This window comes from Lagenorhynchus albirostris, chromosome 17 (genome assembly GCF_949774975.1).
Source record: "Lagenorhynchus albirostris chromosome 17, mLagAlb1.1, whole genome shotgun sequence".
Classification (NCBI taxonomy): Eukaryota; Metazoa; Chordata; class Mammalia; order Artiodactyla; family Delphinidae; genus Lagenorhynchus; species Lagenorhynchus albirostris.
The window spans coordinates 81,809,206-81,825,634 of record NC_083111.1 but is presented as its reverse complement, the minus strand read 5'-3'; the positions used below and the strand labels follow the sequence as shown (position 1 = coordinate 81,825,634).

Here is a 16,429-nt window from a genome sequence, read left to right as displayed (position 1 = left end):
CCCAGAGCTGGCCTTGCCCAAAGCCTGGTGGGGAAGCAACGCCTGCTCCAAGGCCTTGTGCCGTCAGTGCTGGAAGCTGCCTGGCCCCACGGGGTTCATGTCTGCGTCCTCATCCTCTGGGGCAGACAGCAAGCAGCAAACCAGAGACCAAGGCTCTGGGTTCCAGGGGGGTGGGTTCCAGTTTTAGCAGCTGTGGTGCTGGGATAAGGGACACGCCAGAGTTTCATCGTAGCATTTTCTCTTAGTGGTACTTTGTACCTGGCTTCTAGAGACAACCAAATAAAGTGTGTGGTATCTCGAGTGGTGATGGAGGAGGTCCAAGGCTGCCATTGCATACGGGGTGGTCAGGAGCAGCTCTCAGCGTTGAACAGAAGGTCCAGGAGAAGTGAGCAGGGCTCCCTGGGGAAGGAGGAAGGGTGTGGGAAGCCGGGTGGGAAACGGGGCTGGAAGGCGGGTCAGGACTTGGGATTGTACCCAGGAGCCCCAGATGCCAGTGAGGAACTCAGAGCAGAGGCCCTCATCTCTCTGATGTGTTAGGGGGAAGAGCAGAGTCAGCAAGTGAGGGGAGAGACCGTCAGCTTCTGGGTGTGGACCGTGCTGTGTGTGGCGCCCACAGTCTGCTGGACGCAGCGGTGGAATGAGAACTTCGGGGTTACACCAGGCTTGAGCCTGAGCACCTGGAGGGGTGGAAACTCCTATTGAAATGTGGACATCTGGGGAGGAGGGGCCCTGTGTGCACAGGCTGAGCTGGACTTGGCTCTCTGATGGTCAAGGGGGACTGTCAAGTGCGTGGCTGGACACCAGCGGGTGGAGTTCCATAGACAAGGGTGAAGACTGGTGTCTGGGGTGAAGGCAGGCTATCACGGGTGCCAGGAATTCTACCCGAGGGGCAGGACTGGTGCTGCATCAATGCAGGAGCTGAAGAAGGGGCGACCGGGGCCTGGGGAGGAGACCAGAGGCCCAGGTGTGGAGGACGGTGAGCTCCAGGGCGGACCGAGCTGAGGAAGAGCCCTGCCGAGTCTGGCCCGCGGGGCTCTCGGTGACTTTGACAACAGTGTGGGTTGGGGTGAGGCTTCAGTGGAGCCTGGGAGAGGCCACCAGTGCCTGAGTCCCCGCGACCTGCTGTCAAGGGAGCTGAGGGGGCAAAGGGCCAGGGAGGGTTGTTTGGGTCTATTTTAATTTTTCATTGCAATGAAATATGTAAAACATGAAGTTGGCCACCTGAAACATTTCTGGGTTCAGCGGCATTGGGTGCGTTAACCACGTCGTGCGTTCATTGCCACCATCTGTCTGCAGGATCCTCTCGTCTTCCTAAACTAGACCTGTCCCCGCTAAACAGCTCCCTATCCCGCCCAGCCCCTGGCACCAGCCATTCTACCTTCTACCCCTGGATTCTGACGACCCCCGAAACCTCGAAGCAGGAATGGAATCACACAGAATTCGTTCTTCTGTGACTGGCTCATTTCGCTTAGCATAATGCCCTCAAGGTTCATCCATGTTTTAGCGAGACAGGATTTCCTTCCTTTTCACGTCTGAGTAATATTCCGTGGTGTGTCTAGACCATATTTGTTTATCTGTTCACCCGCTGATGGGCCCTTGGGCTGCTTCCCTCTTTGGGCTTCTGTGAATATCCTGCGACGAATGCGGGTGTCTGGCGCTTGCTGGATGACGGACTGATGCAGGAGGGGCCTGGGGATAAGCCCAGCGCTGGCGGGCGACAGGCAGATGTGCAGGGGAGTTGGTGACACACTCTGCGGCTGCCCTGGGCTAGGAAGGGAGGGCATGGGTAAGTGGTTGGGGGAACACGAAGCAGGGAAACGTGGGCCCACGCAGGGGGGTGCCGAGGCCCGAGGGGGGGGCCAGCTGCGTGCCAGGCCTCCACCAGGGGACCTGAACGGCTGGGCTGAGACCTTTTCCCTGAAGCTAAGCAGGCCTTGAGCAGTGGATGACCTGAGGCAGCAGCTTGGTGCCAGGCTCAGCTCCAGCCAGCCCCGGCCCTGACAAGGTGGGGTAGGAAAAAGGCCAGTTTGGGCCCAACAACTGGGGGCGGGGGGTAGCCCAAATCTTTCCAGCTTCCCTCCTCATTGACTCAGGGGTCCAGGAGTCATCTGAACCCCTGGCAGACTCTTCCCATCCCCTCCCCTTGCCTGATAGCCCTTTAGGCCCCACCGAGGTCACACTGCAGTGCCACCCAGCATGTGTGTGGGTGAGAGGACAGGAGTCACACCTGAACTCGGGCCCAGGACACCGTCCTCAGCCTGAGGCCCCGCCCCGGGTGGCACAGGATGGTGGGGACAGAGTCCTGGGGCCCGAGCTCCCAGCTCCCCTGGAGCCTCTCCTCCCCCACCCCAACCACGCCCCCTAGGGACAGGGTCAGGGTCAGCAGTTGGTCCAACCAGGTGTGGAAGGAGCCACCCACACACTCCCTCTAGAAGGCAAGGCTGCCCCGAGACTGGGGTTGGCTAGCTCCCTGGGGTCTGCCCCTTTCCTCAGACTGCCAACTAGGCAGAGATAAGGCCTAGAAGTTCAAAGGCCGGAGCAGGAGGCAGCAGGGAGGGGCAGGGCCGGGAGCCACAGTTCTCCCCCTCTCCCTGAGCCTAGTGACCCCTTCCTGCTTCCTGCTGCCCTCAGGGCCCAGGAGCCCCTCACTGGCCGGTGAGCTGGGGGGTATGGGCAGGGCGCCCAGCCTCCTCTTTGCTCTTGTTTGTGTGGGGCTTTGGCCATTTCCTGGGGAGTTTCCCCTGGAGGGTTTGGTGAGGGGCACATGACTCAGCCAGCACCTTATCTCAATTCCCTCGGATTCCAGCCCCCGCAAGAATTTCAGCACAGAATTCCATCGCAGCTCAGGACCCCACGCCCAGGGAGGCCCTCGAAGGCTCTGGGGTGTCTAAGTTGCCTGAGCCAGGGGGCTGGGGGGGCCCTGCTGGGGATGCTGCAGGGAGGGGAGTGGGGCGGGGCCGTGTGGGGGCTTTCAGGTGGGATGTGGGGACCGGGCCTGTAGTGGTGTCTTGGAACCTCTGCGCCAGGCCCCCTTGGCTTGGGGGCAGCTCTCAGAGAGGGCCCCGGGAAGCAACACCCACACTGAAACGGAGTTCCCCTAAAACCGAGTTCCTCTGCCAAGTTCCTCCTCAGCCTCTCTATGCAAACCTTGTTCCCTGTCTTGTCTGACACCTGTTCCCCTCAAGACTGAGGAGTACCAAAAAAAGGGGGGGGGATTGAAACTGAGCAGGACCCTGGGGGGCCTCCTGAGTACAAATCCTTCCCTCGTCCCCCGTTTCTTGTTTGTAGGAAACGGGCTTTATTCAGCCCCCTAAGACCTTCCCTGAGTTCCAAAGGGCAGGTTCAAACCTTTGCTAATCAGGGAAGGGAGGGGATGCAGAAACAAAGGAGGGGCAGTCAAGAAACTACAGCCTTGGGGCAAGGTCCTGGCTCCCCTTGGAGCTCTCCTGCCAGAACTAAGGCCCCCACCCAGGTGGAAGATGGCGACTACCAGCTGGGACCCCAGAGCACCGCCGAGAAAGTCACATGCCCTGCTGCCCTCACCCCAAATTTTGCCTATTAAAGGCTCCCCAGAAACCATCGGGGAGTACAGGGTTTTTAAACACGAGCCACCCGTTCTCCTTGCTCGGCCCCCCAGTAAACCCGTCTCTGCTCCAGACTCCGACGTTTCGGTTTGTTTGGCCTCACTGTGTGTCGGGCACACAGACTTGCATTCGGTAACAAGATCCTTGCGGGAGCAGAGGGGGTGGCCGGGGGCCACAGCTCAGTGGGCCGCCCAGTCCAGCCCGGGCTCGCCCCCCGGGGGCAGCAGCACCTCGCTCGCTCGCTCGCTCGCTCGCTCGGGGAGGACCTGGAATGGTTAACCTGCGACACCTCCAGCAGCCAATCACAGGGCCCCGCAGGAAATGCCTGGAGAGCCTCGCCGGGGCGGGCGGGTCCCAGCCCAGCCCAGAGTCTGGCACCAGGCAGCCCACCCAGGCGACCATGGCCTCCCTGGAACTCAGAGCACCCGGGGGCCGCAGCTTGGCTGGCCCGGCCGGGCCCAAGCCAGGGCTGCTGCTGGCCTTGCTGGCTGTGCTGGCGTTGACCGGGACGGCGACCCCACCTGCCCGTCTACTGATCCTGCTGTCCTCAGGCCGGGGTGTTCTGGATCGCAAGGCGCTGGGCAGCCTGTTAAATACACTAGCGGTCCGTGTGCATTGCGCCGACGGGCCGTGTGGAAAGGTAACGGCCCCACCCGACGGGTCCCCCGGCCCCAGCCCCAGCCCGCCGCTCCACCCCGAGGGCCGGCGGGCAAGGGCTCGGGCAAACTCCAGGAGGCGGGCCGAGTGCAGTGGCCTGGCGCTCGGGCACTGCCTGCAGGCCCGAGCCCACCTTCCCCGACTCCGCATTCAGACCCACCTGCCCTCCCTGTTGGTGGGACGGTGGCGTGTAGGGACCCGCGGCTCTGGGACCCCAGGGCTGCCCCACCCCCACCCCATCAGCCCCCAGGCCAGCAAAGTGGCAGTGGTTCCAGGAAGAAACCACCCTGAGGTGGCGGGACCCCTGTGTGTACGTGTGTGTGTACGTGTGTGTGTGGGGGGGGTGCGCGTATGCGTGTGTGTATGTATGCGCACGCGCCGTCCTGTCATTGGGGGGGGATGGTGGGGAGAGATGGTGGGGAGAGCACGTGAGTGAGCAGGTGATGGAGGGGTGTCGCTGTGAGAGGGACGGAGAGGATGGTGGTCCCTGTGTGAGGCCCCCGCAGGGAAGGGGGCGGCTCCTGGGCCACAGATACCTGGCCCCCGCCCACCTGTCTCTGCCCACAGTGCCTGTCTGTGGAAGACGCCCTGGCCCTGGGCAGGCCTGAGAAGCCAGGGCTCCACTCCGCTCAGGCCCTGGAGCCCAGGCACATCGCCCGCCTCAGCGCTGCCGCCGCCCTCTACCTCAGCAACCCGGAGGGCACCTGTGCGGATGTCCGGGCTGGCCGCTGGGCCTCCCGCGCCGACCAGCTCCTGGCCCTGCTCGAGAGCCCTGAGGCCCTGACCCCAGGCTTGACCAGGCTGCTGCAGAAGATTGAGGCCCAGGCCGCTGGCCGGCCCACTTCTGCGGAGGTGGGGGCCCGGGCGGGCTGGCCAGGGGTGGTGGGTGAAGAGGAGCCAGGAGGGATTGGGGGGAGGGGGACCCCTTAGGGGGTTGGGCCTCAACGCCTTTCTGGGCACTTGGGGGAGTCTGGGCTGGGGGAATCACAAATGGACGCTCCCCACTGAGTAGGGCAGGGCTGCAGGAGCCCCAGGAGGGGCCCTGACCCTGGACAGGGTCTGAGAAAGCTCCCGGGGCTACAGGGAGGAGCCCTGGGGGGAAGGTGGGGGCCTGGACCCACTGGGCCAGGAAGGGGGAGGCCTGTGGTACCAGGGAGGGGCCCCAAGCAGGGGAGGGGCCCAGCCCAGGTCTGAGGTGAACAAGAAGAAGTGGTGCTCCCAGGAAGCTGCTCCAGAGTCACTGGAGTCCAGGGGGCACCAGGGGCAGTGGCAGAGCTAGAGGCCAGGAAGTCCACACTGCCAGTGAGACTGAGGTCCAGCTCCTCCCCAGGCCTGTGTAGACCTGCCTCAGCTGTTGGAGGAAGCAGCGGGGGTGGGGTCTCCCGGCAGCCCCGGCCCAGTCCTGGCTGCCCTGCTGGACCACGTCAGGAGCGGGTCCTGCTTCCGAGCCCTGCCGACCCCTCAGTACTTCGTGGATTTCGTGTTCCGGCAGCACAGCAGCGAGAACCCCAACATCACACTGGCTGGTGAGGCCTGAGCTGGGCCACTGGGCAGGGAGTGCCCTGAACCCCAGCATCGGTGCCCCTGGGGAGTGCAGGGCTGGAGCCCACACAAACTTTGTCACTCTGTCCTCCCTGCCAGAGCTGGAGGCCTTGATGCAGCGCCTGGGGGTGGGCGGAGAGACCGAGACCCATGGTGACCACAGTGACCACGGTCATCGGGGAGAGGGGGCCAACCGCCAGGGCCCTGTGCCCCCTGCCACCCCCAACAGCAGCTCCAGCATGTGGGACACAGTGAGCAGTCCATGCGCCCTAGTCTTGGAGAGAGGTGGGGTCCCACCAGTCTGCTCAGGTCCCTGACCCCCAGGCCTGTCACCCCCCCAGGTATGCCTGAGTGCTGGAGATGTGATGGCTGTGTATGGGCTGTCTGAGCAGGCTGGGGTGACACCGGAGGCCTGGGCCCAGCTGAGCCCTGCCCTGCTCCAGCAGCAACTGAGTGGGGCCTGCAGCCCCCAGCCTGAGCAGCCCACCCAGGACCAGCTCAGTCAGGTGCAGAGTGAGTGCCCACCTCCCCAGCTGTGCCTGGCTGTGCCCAGGGGCCTGGCAGCATGGAGGAGGAACCGAAAAGGGAGGAGGAAGTGGCCGCTGGGTTTGGGAGGGGCGGGGAGAGCTGGGCCAGGGCTGGCGTAGAGGGGTAGCAGGGAATATGGGGGCCTGAAAGGGAAGAGGATGGGGTTTCGAGGCCGGAGGGCTAGCAGGAGCGGCCCTGGCGGATCTTGCTCGCTCCTGGACCCCACCTGGACACCCTTCCCTGGGAAGCGGGGGCTGGGGGGCTGAGGCTGTGTCCCCGCCCAGGGTACCTATACGGCTCGCTGGCTACACTGCTCATCTGCCTCAGCTCCGTCTTCGGGCTCTTGCTGCTCACCTGCACCAAATGCAGCACTGCTACCCACTACATCATCCAGACCTTCCTGAGCATGGCTGTGGGCGCGCTCACAGGCGACGCCCTTCTGCACTTGATGCCTCAGGTTGGCCCCCAGCCCGCCAGGACCCTCCCTCCCCCACCAGGGACTCGCCTACCCAGAATTCCTTCCAGGCACACCCTCCTGGGACCCTTCCCTGACCCCTAACCCCTAGCTCCTTGTCTGGGGGGAGGAGGCCCTGGGGCAACTGGCCCAGCGCCCTCTGCCCCCCCAGGTGCTGGGGCTGCACTCGCATGATGGCGAAGGCCTTGGCTCGCAGCCCACCTGGCGCCTCCTAGCTGCGCTGGGTGGTCTCTATGCCTTCTTCCTGTTCGAGAGCCTCTTCAACCTCTTGCTGCCCCTGGACCCGGAGGTCAGGTGCATGGGGGCTGGACGCGGTGTGGGGAGGAGGGGGGGAGGCGTGGTGGACCCTGAGGCGCTGTCCCCGCAGGACCGAAAGGACGGGCCCTGCAGCCACGGCCACAGTCACGGCGGCCACAGCCATGGCGTGTCCCTGCAGCTAGCGCCGAGCGATCTCCGGCCTCCCAAGCAGCCCCACGAGGGCTCGCGCGCAGACCTGGTGAGCTGGCTCTTACCGGACGTCCCTACCCCACGCGGAGCCCTGTCTGCACTCCCAGCCCCCACTCCAAGGCTTCTGCCCCTGGCCTGAGCTGAGGACCTAGCTCCGCGAGCCCCTCCTCACCTCCCCGCCCAGAGGCTCATCTACGCGGACCGCATCCCCCCCCGCCCGCCCCACAGGTGGCGGAGGAGAGCCCCGAACTGCTGAGCCCGGAGCCCCGGAGACTGAGCCCAGGTGAGTCCTGAGGGAGGCCCCGGAAGCACTGGGTGCCAGGGGTTCGGTGCGCAGCACCGGCGCGGGGTGGGGGGCGGGGGCGAGGAGGTGCGAGGCAGATGCCCACCCACGCCGGCCGCGCCCGCAGAGCTGAGACTGCTGCCCTACATGATCACGCTGGGAGACGCCGTGCACAACTTCGCCGACGGTCTGGCCGTGGGCGCCGCCTTCTCCTCCTCCTGGAAGACGGGGCTGTCCACCTCGCTGGCCGTGTTCTGCCACGAGGTGCCGCACGAGCTGGGTGAGCCGCGAGGGGTTCCAGCGGGGCGGGGCCTGCCTGGGGTGCGGTTGGTTGGTTGGCGGGACAGTTGGGAGGGACTATCGGAGCGGGGCGAGGTCTGTCGGGGGTGGGCGGGGCTCTCGGCCTGACCCCGCCCCTCCCGCCCCAGGGGACTTCGCGGCCCTGCTGCACGCGGGGCTGTCGGTGCGCCTGGCGCTGCTGCTGAACTTGGCCTCGGGGCTCACGGCCTTCATCGGCCTCTACGTGGCGCTCGCGGTAGGCGTCGGCGAAGACGGCGAGACCTGGATCCTGGCGGTAGCCACTGGTCTCTTCCTCTACGTGGCGCTCTGCGACATGGTCAGTGCGGAGTGCGGGAGGGGACTGCAGTGGGCGGCAGCTGAGCAGGAGCTCTGAGCTGACTTCTGACCCAGGGCCCACCTCCTCCGCAGCTCCCGGCCATGCTGAACGTGCGGGACCGGCGGCCCTGGCTCCTCTTCCTGCTGCACAACGTGGGCCTGCTGGGCGGCTGGACCGTCCTGCTGCTGTTGTCGCTGTATGAGGATAATATCACACTCTGATAGCCTCTGCCCCAGTCTCAGCCCTTGACTCTGGCTCCTGGCCCTGCACTATCTCAGCCCCTTAGAAACCGCAGCCACCCGGAGAGCCCCAGTGCCCACCTTCAATAAAGATACTTGTGCTCGGAGCCCAGCCTGCTCACCTCGCTGGGAGGGAAGGGTCTCCCACCAAGAAAGGTCGACAGGTGGGGCAGTATCTCTCCCCATAGCAGTGCCTGGTGCCTGACGAGGAGCCAGTATAGCTGAGCTCAGGGACCTCCAAGTAGCCATCCTCAGTCCCCTCATCTGTAATGCATGGCAAGAGAAGCCAGAGAAATGGGCCAGGGTCTGAGGGCCGCAGGGAGGACCTGGGATCCAATCAGGAATCAAATTTGTTTGCTTGTAGCAGAAAAAACAAAACAAGCAGCAGCATTTACACAGGTGAGGGCTTGTTTCTCTCTCATGAAAAATGGGCCTGGAGATAATCAGACCAGGGTGTGTGGCAACCCTCCGTGAGGCCCGGGCCTCTACTGCTCTGCTCCACTGTCCTCGGCAGAAGTGTCCATCCTCAGAGTCCCCATGTGGTAGTTTCCTAGGGCTGTAGCACAGCCCACCACACACTGGGTGCCTTAGGACGTCCGAAATTTATTTTCTCCGAGTTCTGGAGGCAGAAGTCTGAAATCGAGGGGGCAGCAGGCTGTGCTCCTCTGAAGTCTCTAGGGAAGAATCTGTTATGTGAGCTTCTACTGGCTTCTTGTACTGGCAGCCCCATCACCCCTCCCACCCTCCAGCCTTGGACCATCCTCCAGCCCATCACTGTCCATTTCGAGCAGCTTTGAGCCACCACTTCCACTGACAGCCTCCCTAAATTTCCCATTGAAGAAGTGCGTCCACCAGGCAGGCCCACATCTGCTTTCCTGCTGGCAGCCCTACAACTTCCCAGTCCCTCCGCCCACCTTCTCCTCCTGTGTGACTGGAATGCAGCTGCACCCCACCCGCTGCTGCTCTCCCAGGACTGTGCTCCTTCAGTATCTCTGCCTCTTTCTGCACCGACCGCCTCTCTCCCACACACAAACTCTCATTCCTTTGTCAGGGCGCTTGCCACATGCCAGGCTCGAGTCTGAGGGCTCTGCGGCCACTGAGCTGTTTACCCATCACAGATGCCCTGCGCTGTGGGTGCCATGACTATGCCCATCTGACTTGGACGAGGAGAGTTAGTGTTCTGGCCACAACCCCACCTCTGCCCCTGCTCCCTCCTCTAGTACACCCTCAGCGTGGCTCTGGCTACAGTTTTTGTTATCTTTTTTTTTTTCCATGCTATCAGAACTTTATTAGGTGGAGTTTGGGCAAAAGAGAAAACCTCTGAAGCAGTCACCCACCTGGTTCAGGACGACCGGAATAGAGGAGCCTTTGCTTGGAGACATGCTTTCACTGAGACAAAAGCATATCTTTGATTTTTTAAAAGGAGAGCTGACAGGCTGAATATCTCTGAGTGTGAATTCAGATTATTTAAAAGTGGTCAGCCAGAGGAAGGCAGGTCTCTGGGGCTGACAGGCTGAATATCTCTGAGTGTGAATTCAGATTATTTTAAAATGGTCAGCCGGAGGAAGGCATGTCTCTGGGGTCAAGACCAGAACAGAAGCAGAAGTCCCTGCTCTGTATGGAGACAAACAGGTACCACTTTTATGTTGGGCAGGGGTGGGGGTGGGGCGGGGGCTATATCTCTGCTATTCCCAGATCAAGATTTGGAGGGAGGGAAACATGACAAATGACAAAAGGACCAGTTTCTCAAAAATCGAGGGATAGGGCATCCCTGGTGGCGCAGTGGTTGAGAGTCCACCTGCCGATGCAGGGGACACGGGTTCGTGCCCCGGTCCGGGAAGATCCCACGTGCCGCGGAGCGGCTGGGCTCGTGAGCCATGGCCGCTGAGCCTGCGCGTCTGGAGCCTGTGCTCTGCAACGGGAGAGGCCACAACAGTGAGAGGCCCGCGTACCGCAAAAAAAAAAAAAAAAAAAAAAAAAAAAAATCAAGGAATAAAGTAATCACACGAGGACGAAAACTCAAATAATGGTTTACAAGGGAGCGAGGTAAGTCGTGATTCTTCATTGGTACCTGACCCCAACACCCAAACTGCCTTAAACCAGCCTGCCAGGGGGCTATGTATTAATAGAAGGCCTGAAGGGAAAAGGGGAATAGGGGGCTTATTTTGCTACAGCAAGAAGGGGCTTGAGTGGGGAGAGTAGCAGCTGGCCCCCACTCCCCCAAGACTTCTATCACATCTACAAATACATATAAATACATTACATAAAATAGCAAGTCTGGGAGGCAGGCTCCCCACAAAGGCTCGGCTGACACAATTACACGTCGCAGGAATTCTAGGAAAGGGCGCGGGGCTCCTAGAGAAATGGGCTGCGGGTGTTGTCTCCTGCTCAGGGTAAGCTCTGCCCCAGCCTACCCCTCTTTTCAGGGTTCAGTTTTGTTATGACTTTTAAAGGGCTTTGCTGTGACTTAGGGGTCATACACCTGCCCAGGCATCCAAGTGACCCCTTTGTCCACCACTCAAGGGTCCAGATTTGAAGCCTTGTTGCTGAAATGAGCAAGTGAGCACATCTGGATGCAACATGAACACATATTCTATGCCATTTTCTCGGCTGTGACTATACTTTCTTGTTTTATTTCCTAAGATTCCGTTTCTTGGGACTTCCCTGGCGGTCCAGGGGTTAGGACTCCGCGCTCCCACTGCAGGGGGCCCGGGTTGATCCCTGGTCGGGGGACTAAGATCCCGCAAGCCGCGCGGGGGGGCCAAAAAAAATTCTGTTTCTAAATCCCTGACCTGTTCGCGGGTACCTAGGGCGAGTCCCTGCCAAGTGAGGAGAGGACTGCTTAGCTGTGCATGGTCCTGGCTCCAAGGCCCTTGAAGTGGGCAACTGTGCCAGGCCTCGGGAGGGAGCAGTGGGCAAGAGGCGCGAAAAGCGCCGTTCTGCGGGGAGGGGCTCGTAGAGGGGCCGGCGGGACCACCGGCAGCTACGCGACCGCCAGTGCCAGTCAGGGCCGTGCGTCGTGAGTACGCGTGTTTTGGAGGGGGTGGGGGGTCGCTCTGCGGGGGATCACTGAGCAGGGACGGGACACGGCATCTCCAGGAAGCTCTCCCTGGACTAGTCGGGCGTCCGCCACAGTAGCGGCACCTGCCGGGGCGTAATCTGGCGAGTGTTTATGTCCGGGGGTCCCTGCCCTCCCGGCCTCCACACTGCGAGGGCTCGTCTGGCTGAGCTGGGCTTCGGCACCCGGCAGGGCGCCTAAGACCTCGCCTCTTCCTGCGGGCGAGACCCTCAGCGGTGACCCCATTCTGAGGTCCTGGGGCGGGCAGGGCCCTGACCGGCGGCTCTGAGCCGCCTCAGCCCCCGTCCAGCTTCCAACCCGCTCCTGCGTTCGCCCGCAGTGGGACTCTGGATCTTGAGAGAGCTCGGTTTTCGGGGCTCCGGAGGCGGAGCCTCGAGGCCGCCCCAGACCACCAGGGGCCGCTGTGGCCCCCGCGGCAGCTGCGCCTTGGCGGCACTGCGCAAGCGCAGAAACACGGAACCTCGGCGCGCGGCTTCCGGGCCCTTCCGGACCGTGTTCGCTGCCGTACGGGTCCCCCGCCACCCGGCTCCAACTGCTAGGTGGTTGGCCGGCGGGCGGGCGGTCCTGGGGTCGTGCGCCGGCGGCCCGGCTCACCTTGTCGCCTTCCGGCCCTGTGCAGCCCGGGCTCGGCGCCATGTACGCCGTATACAAGCAGGCGCATCCGCCCACCGGCCTCGAGTTCTCGATGTATTGCAACTTTTTTAACAACAGCGAGCGCAACCTCGTGGTGGCCGGGACATCGCAGCTCTACGTGTACCGCCTCAACCGCGACGCCGAGGTAGGTAGGCCCGCTCCAGCCGCAGCGCCACGCGGGAGGGTTGCCGGTACAGACGGAGAGGCAGGCCAGACGGGCCCCGTGGTTGGTTGTGTCCAGAGCCTGTTCTCTTCGCTGCCACGTTCCTCCACCTCTTCCCACGCCTGGCGGGCTCAGAGGCCTGCCCTGCGCGTCTCATTTGCTCTTTCGTCTTTTTAGCAAATTACATGAACACCTGCTGTGTGCTAGGTGGTAGCGATGCAGTAGTGAACAAAACCTGCAAAAACTTGGGGCAGGAGGACACCCGCTGACCAAATGCACACGTGCGAACACACCTGTAGACACACTGCAGCCTGCAGAAGGGGCAGCTGAGGAAATGGAGGAGAGAATGAGTGATCAGAGGAGCCTGTTTTAGGCAGAGTAGGAGTTTGTTGGGGGAAGAACTTTCCTGGCAAAGAGAACAAGGCTGGGTGTAGGTGTGGGTCGGAGGTCGGTAAAGTGTGATGAACCCATCAGTAGAGGAGATACAGGGGTGCTTTGGTTGCCGGAGGTGTGAGGTTTGGTCCAGGGGGACTTCTTGCAGGAGGCGGCTTCTCATCTGTTCTTGAAGGGGGAGTAGGAGCCGGGAGTAAGAGCCAGGCGCAAGGATGGGGAGGGGGTAGGTTCCAGGCAGAAGGAAGGCCTGTGCGCAGGCCAGAAGTAATTGAGGGGGGGAGGGGGGGAGGGGTTGGACTGGGGTGCAGAGTGGAGGTGGGGTGGGAGGGGTTGTCATCTGCGGAGCAGCAGGTGGACAGGGCCAGAGGGCAGCCAGGAGGACGCCACCTTCCTGGGGACCTACCTCAGGACATGGGTGTTTGTTTTGTGTTAAACGTGTGTACTGTTGTACTATTTCACACGTGACAAAGCAAGTAAAATATACAAGGATGTGAGAGCTTTGCGACTGAATACGTGTCATTAAAAAATCTTAGTTTAAGCTTTTGCGATACAGCAGTTTTGAGGTCAGTACTTGGCTTTTGTCAAAATTTCAGTCAAAACTGAAAAAGAAATTTTGCAAATAAATATATATGGTTCCACACTGAACAGGAGGATCTTTGCTGTTACTAGATCTGAGACGGGTTTTCAGTCAACTTGCAGAGACAGGCTGGAAGTTTTTACATTGTTATGTGCTTTACAAACGGGTTCACAGCATCTTGGGAGGGGTCGGTGAGCGCTGCCTCAGAGCGCCGCCGCCGGGGTGGCGCTCTGGTTCTGGCTGGGGGGGCGGGCCACACGCTGCCAGCACGTCACATGCTGGAGGCGAAAGTGCCTGCGCCCCCCAGCAGGATGGGATGGAGCCAGGCGTGGCCTAAAGCTCCCCTCCTTGGAGGTGAGATTTGAGTGGGCCAGGAGGATGGTGTGGGGAGAAGAGCTTCCAGGCAGAGCCGAAGGTCCCAGGGCAGTAGGGGCCAGTGTTCCGGGACCAGCCCAGCGGCGGAGAGGGAGGGAGGAGTGAGCCGGTGAGAGCAGAGGGTCAGAGGGGTGACGGGCCGGGGGTGGGGCGTTGGCACCGCGGCCGTCTGGGCCATTGTGGGAACTGAGTGGTGACTTGAGGCAGATGGGGAGTTAAGGTTTGGGCAGAGGAGCGAGCTGACCAGACGGTGTCTCCCAGGGTCGCTGTGGCCGCTGTGCGGAGGAGCAGCGGGTGCTAGAGGTGGCAGGAAGCGCCTGGGTCAGGACGGAGGGATGTGGGGTGGGCAGGGGAGAGGAGCCCAGGACGATGCCGAGGCTCTTCAGGGTCGAGGCTTTGCCTGGGTCGGAATTTCGGTCTGAGCGCCTGCAGGGCACCTGCAGGGCAGAGTTGCGGCACCTGAGAAGGGAGAAGGCTGCAGGGAGGGCGTAGGGACTGGGGTCAGGAGCTCATTTTGGATATCGTAGGATTTACTTGTTGCTGCATCACAAGGTGCCCCAAAGCTCAGCAGCGTGAAGCAGCGGGCACTGCCTCACAGGGTCTCGGGGTGGGACGCTGGGAGCGGCCCCGACAGGGTCTCTTGGGCTGCAGTGAGACGTCGGCTGGGGTCGCCGTCCTCTGAAGGCCCCACTGGGGTTGTGTTTTCTGCTTTCTTTCGAGGCATCGGTTCCTCACCGTGTGGCCTCTCCACAGGGCTGCGCGCCACACACAGCCTCCCCGAGGACGACTCAGCCTGCCGGGCTGGAAGCCCCATGTCTCTTGTAACCTGATTTAGAAGTGGGCAGGGCCCCGTGGACCCCCAGCGCAGGGAGCCACTGGGGCCACCACAGGCACTTCGAGGTGCTCACTCCACAGCCGGAGTCGATGTCCAGGAAGGGTTGGGGTCTGCAGCCTGTGGGTGGTGTTTAGACGCGGTAGCAGCAGGTTGCGATCACCCCGAAGATGGCCCCTGGGGCGCCGCAGCATCAAGGGGTAGGACGAAGGGAAGAAGCCGTGGATGGGTCGGGAGCGGCTTGGTCAGGGAGGTGGCAGCCAAGCCAGAGTGTTCTGGCGGCCGAGGGAGGGCAGCGTTTGGGGACCTGATGCTGGCTCCCATGTTTCTGAGCCTCAGGTGGGTCCTGAGGCCTGGAGGCCCCTGGTGACCCCGACGAGGAAGTCTGGTGGCAGGCAGGGGTGCGGGCCAGTCAGGCCAAGAGCCTGGTACAGGAGGAGGGTCAGTACCAGTGGACAGAGACAGCTCCCTGGGAGAGGTTTGCGCAAAGGGAAGAGAAGAAATGGAGCAGAAACTGGTAGGAAGAGCAGGACGTTTTAAGGGGAGTGAGACAGCACATTTTTCTCTGAAGGGAAGGAGCTGCCTGTGCAGGGCCCCCCGCACAGCCCACCAAGATCCAGGGGAGCTCGCCCGCCTCTGAAGGGCTGTAAACGATTCCAAGAAGATCCTTGACAGACTAGATGCGGCTGCAAAGCCTGAGTCAGACACTTGCTCCCGGCCCTTCATAGGAAAGTTTGCCTACTCTTACACCAGAGAGAGGAGTGTGTGGGAGCCGGAGATGCAGTGCGGGCTGGGTGGAGTCCTCGGGGGGGTGAGCGTGTTGGGGGTCAGCCTAGTCACTGCTGCGGGACAGCCCGCCCTGGAGCTTCAGACAGCGCTGTCGCCAGGGTGGCACACCTGTGGGCGGCCGGGAGCTTGGGTGGCACAGCAGGGACCGTGGGGACGCCTGGCCTCTGCTCTGTGAGCTCTGGGTCTTGTCTGGGTGACTTGAAGGGCACGTCTCTCCCCTTTCTCTCCACGTGGCTGGCTTGGTTTTCGTGGCAGGCGGCCTTGAGGTAGTTGAGCTGCTTTCGTGGCCAGGGCCAGACCCTGGGGGCGCAGCATCCCTTTTGTCACTGACGGCCCTTCAGAGCACCACCCCCAGCCCGGATTCAAGAGGGGGTGGGAAGCCCCCTCTGGAGGCTGTCTTCCGTCTGCTCCAAGGAATCAAGTGCGAGTGCAGGGGCTGCCGTGGTGACAGGAGGGAAGGAGAGAGTGGGGAGCAGATGGTGGGGGTGGGGCGTGTGCCTGGTCCCTCAGTCCTGGGGGAAGCAGACCCCAGGCAGCTGCGGGAGCAGCAGGTCTCGCTGCTTTGCAGGGCCGGGCAGCTGTGACCTTTGGGAGGAAAGAAAGTGGATAGCACTTCCTTGAAATTAAGCACGGTCTCGAGTAAATAGAAAATGTATCATGGATGGGAAGTCTCGATATTGTAGAGATGTCATACCCTCTTCAGATGAATCCAAAAACCATGTCCTTTTCCTCAAAGTTGCCATAAGCTTTCTTGTAAGATTTCATAATCTTGATTCTGAGATTTACATGGAAGAGTCAAATCAAGAATGCGTAATTTTGTTTATTTTTAAGAATTTCTAAAAAAATTAATTTATATTTTATTTATTTATTTTTGGCCGTGTCGGGTCTTTGTTGCTGTGCGCGGGCTTTCTCTGGTTGCGGCGAGCCGGGGCTACTCTTTGTTGCATGCGCGGGCTTCTCATTGCGGTGGCTTCTCTTGTGGTGCACGGGCTCTAGGCACGCAGGCTCTGTAGTTGTGGCGCACGGGCTCTAGAGCGCAGGCTCTGTAGTTGTGGCGCACGGTCTTAGTTGCTCCGCGGCATGTGGGATCTTCCCGGCCCAGGGCTCGACCCTGTGTCCCCTGCACTGGCAGGCGGACTCCCAACCACTGCGCCTCCAGGGAAGCCTGCATTATTTTCTAATTAGCTGATACCTTTGAGGCCGCAACAGGTCTCTGT

General features: G+C 61.6%; 2 protein-coding genes across 3 annotated transcripts in view; both read left to right on the top strand.

The window, feature by feature from the left end:
• Window positions 1-2,988: 2,988 nt before the first annotated feature.
• SLC39A4 (solute carrier family 39 member 4) lies at window positions 2,989-8,472 on the top strand. Of its 2 annotated transcripts, XM_060128410.1 has the most exons (12): window positions 2,989-4,224; window positions 4,809-5,093; window positions 5,572-5,767; window positions 5,883-6,034; window positions 6,125-6,296; window positions 6,596-6,768; window positions 6,938-7,075; window positions 7,154-7,282; window positions 7,462-7,516; window positions 7,644-7,796; window positions 7,945-8,132; window positions 8,225-8,472. In XM_060128410.1, exons 1-12 carry the CDS (start codon window positions 3,856-3,858, stop codon window positions 8,351-8,353), a joined length of 2,139 nt encoding a protein of 712 aa, XP_059984393.1. In that variant the 5' UTR covers window positions 2,989-3,855; the 3' UTR covers window positions 8,354-8,472. The 2 variants fall into 2 exon arrangements, with proteins under 2 accessions (XP_059984393.1, XP_059984394.1); XM_060128411.1 differs by lacking the exons at window positions 2,989-4,224; window positions 4,809-5,093; window positions 5,572-5,767; window positions 5,883-6,034 and having other exon boundaries at window positions 6,156-6,289.
• A 3,413-nt stretch (window positions 8,473-11,885) lies between these two features.
• CPSF1 (cleavage and polyadenylation specific factor 1) overlaps window positions 11,886-16,429 on the top strand; it is a 15,642-nt gene continuing 11,098 nt past the window's right edge. Inside the window, exons 1-2 of the mRNA XM_060128313.1 lie at window positions 11,886-11,989; window positions 12,070-12,228. Coding sequence (XP_059984296.1) covers window positions 12,085-12,228 — 144 coding nt within the window. The 5' untranslated portion in view covers window positions 11,886-11,989; window positions 12,070-12,084. The remainder of the gene's footprint in view (window positions 11,990-12,069; window positions 12,229-16,429) is intronic.

What these genes read in the sequence shown, in the direction of transcription:
- SLC39A4 (XM_060128410.1), top strand. Translation starts at nt 3,856, where the DNA reads ATGGTTAACCTGCGACACCTCCAGCAGCCAATCACAGGGCCCCGCAGG. An exon ending in TGCTGCCCCTGGACCCGGAG is followed by an intron (nt 7,076 to 7,153) that starts GTCAGGTGCATG and finishes CTGTCCCCGCAG; the next exon opens with GACCGAAAGGACGGGCCCTG. An exon ending in CGAGGTGCCGCACGAGCTGG is followed by an intron (nt 7,797 to 7,944) that starts GTGAGCCGCGAG and finishes CTCCCGCCCCAG; the next exon opens with GGGACTTCGCGGCCCTGCTG.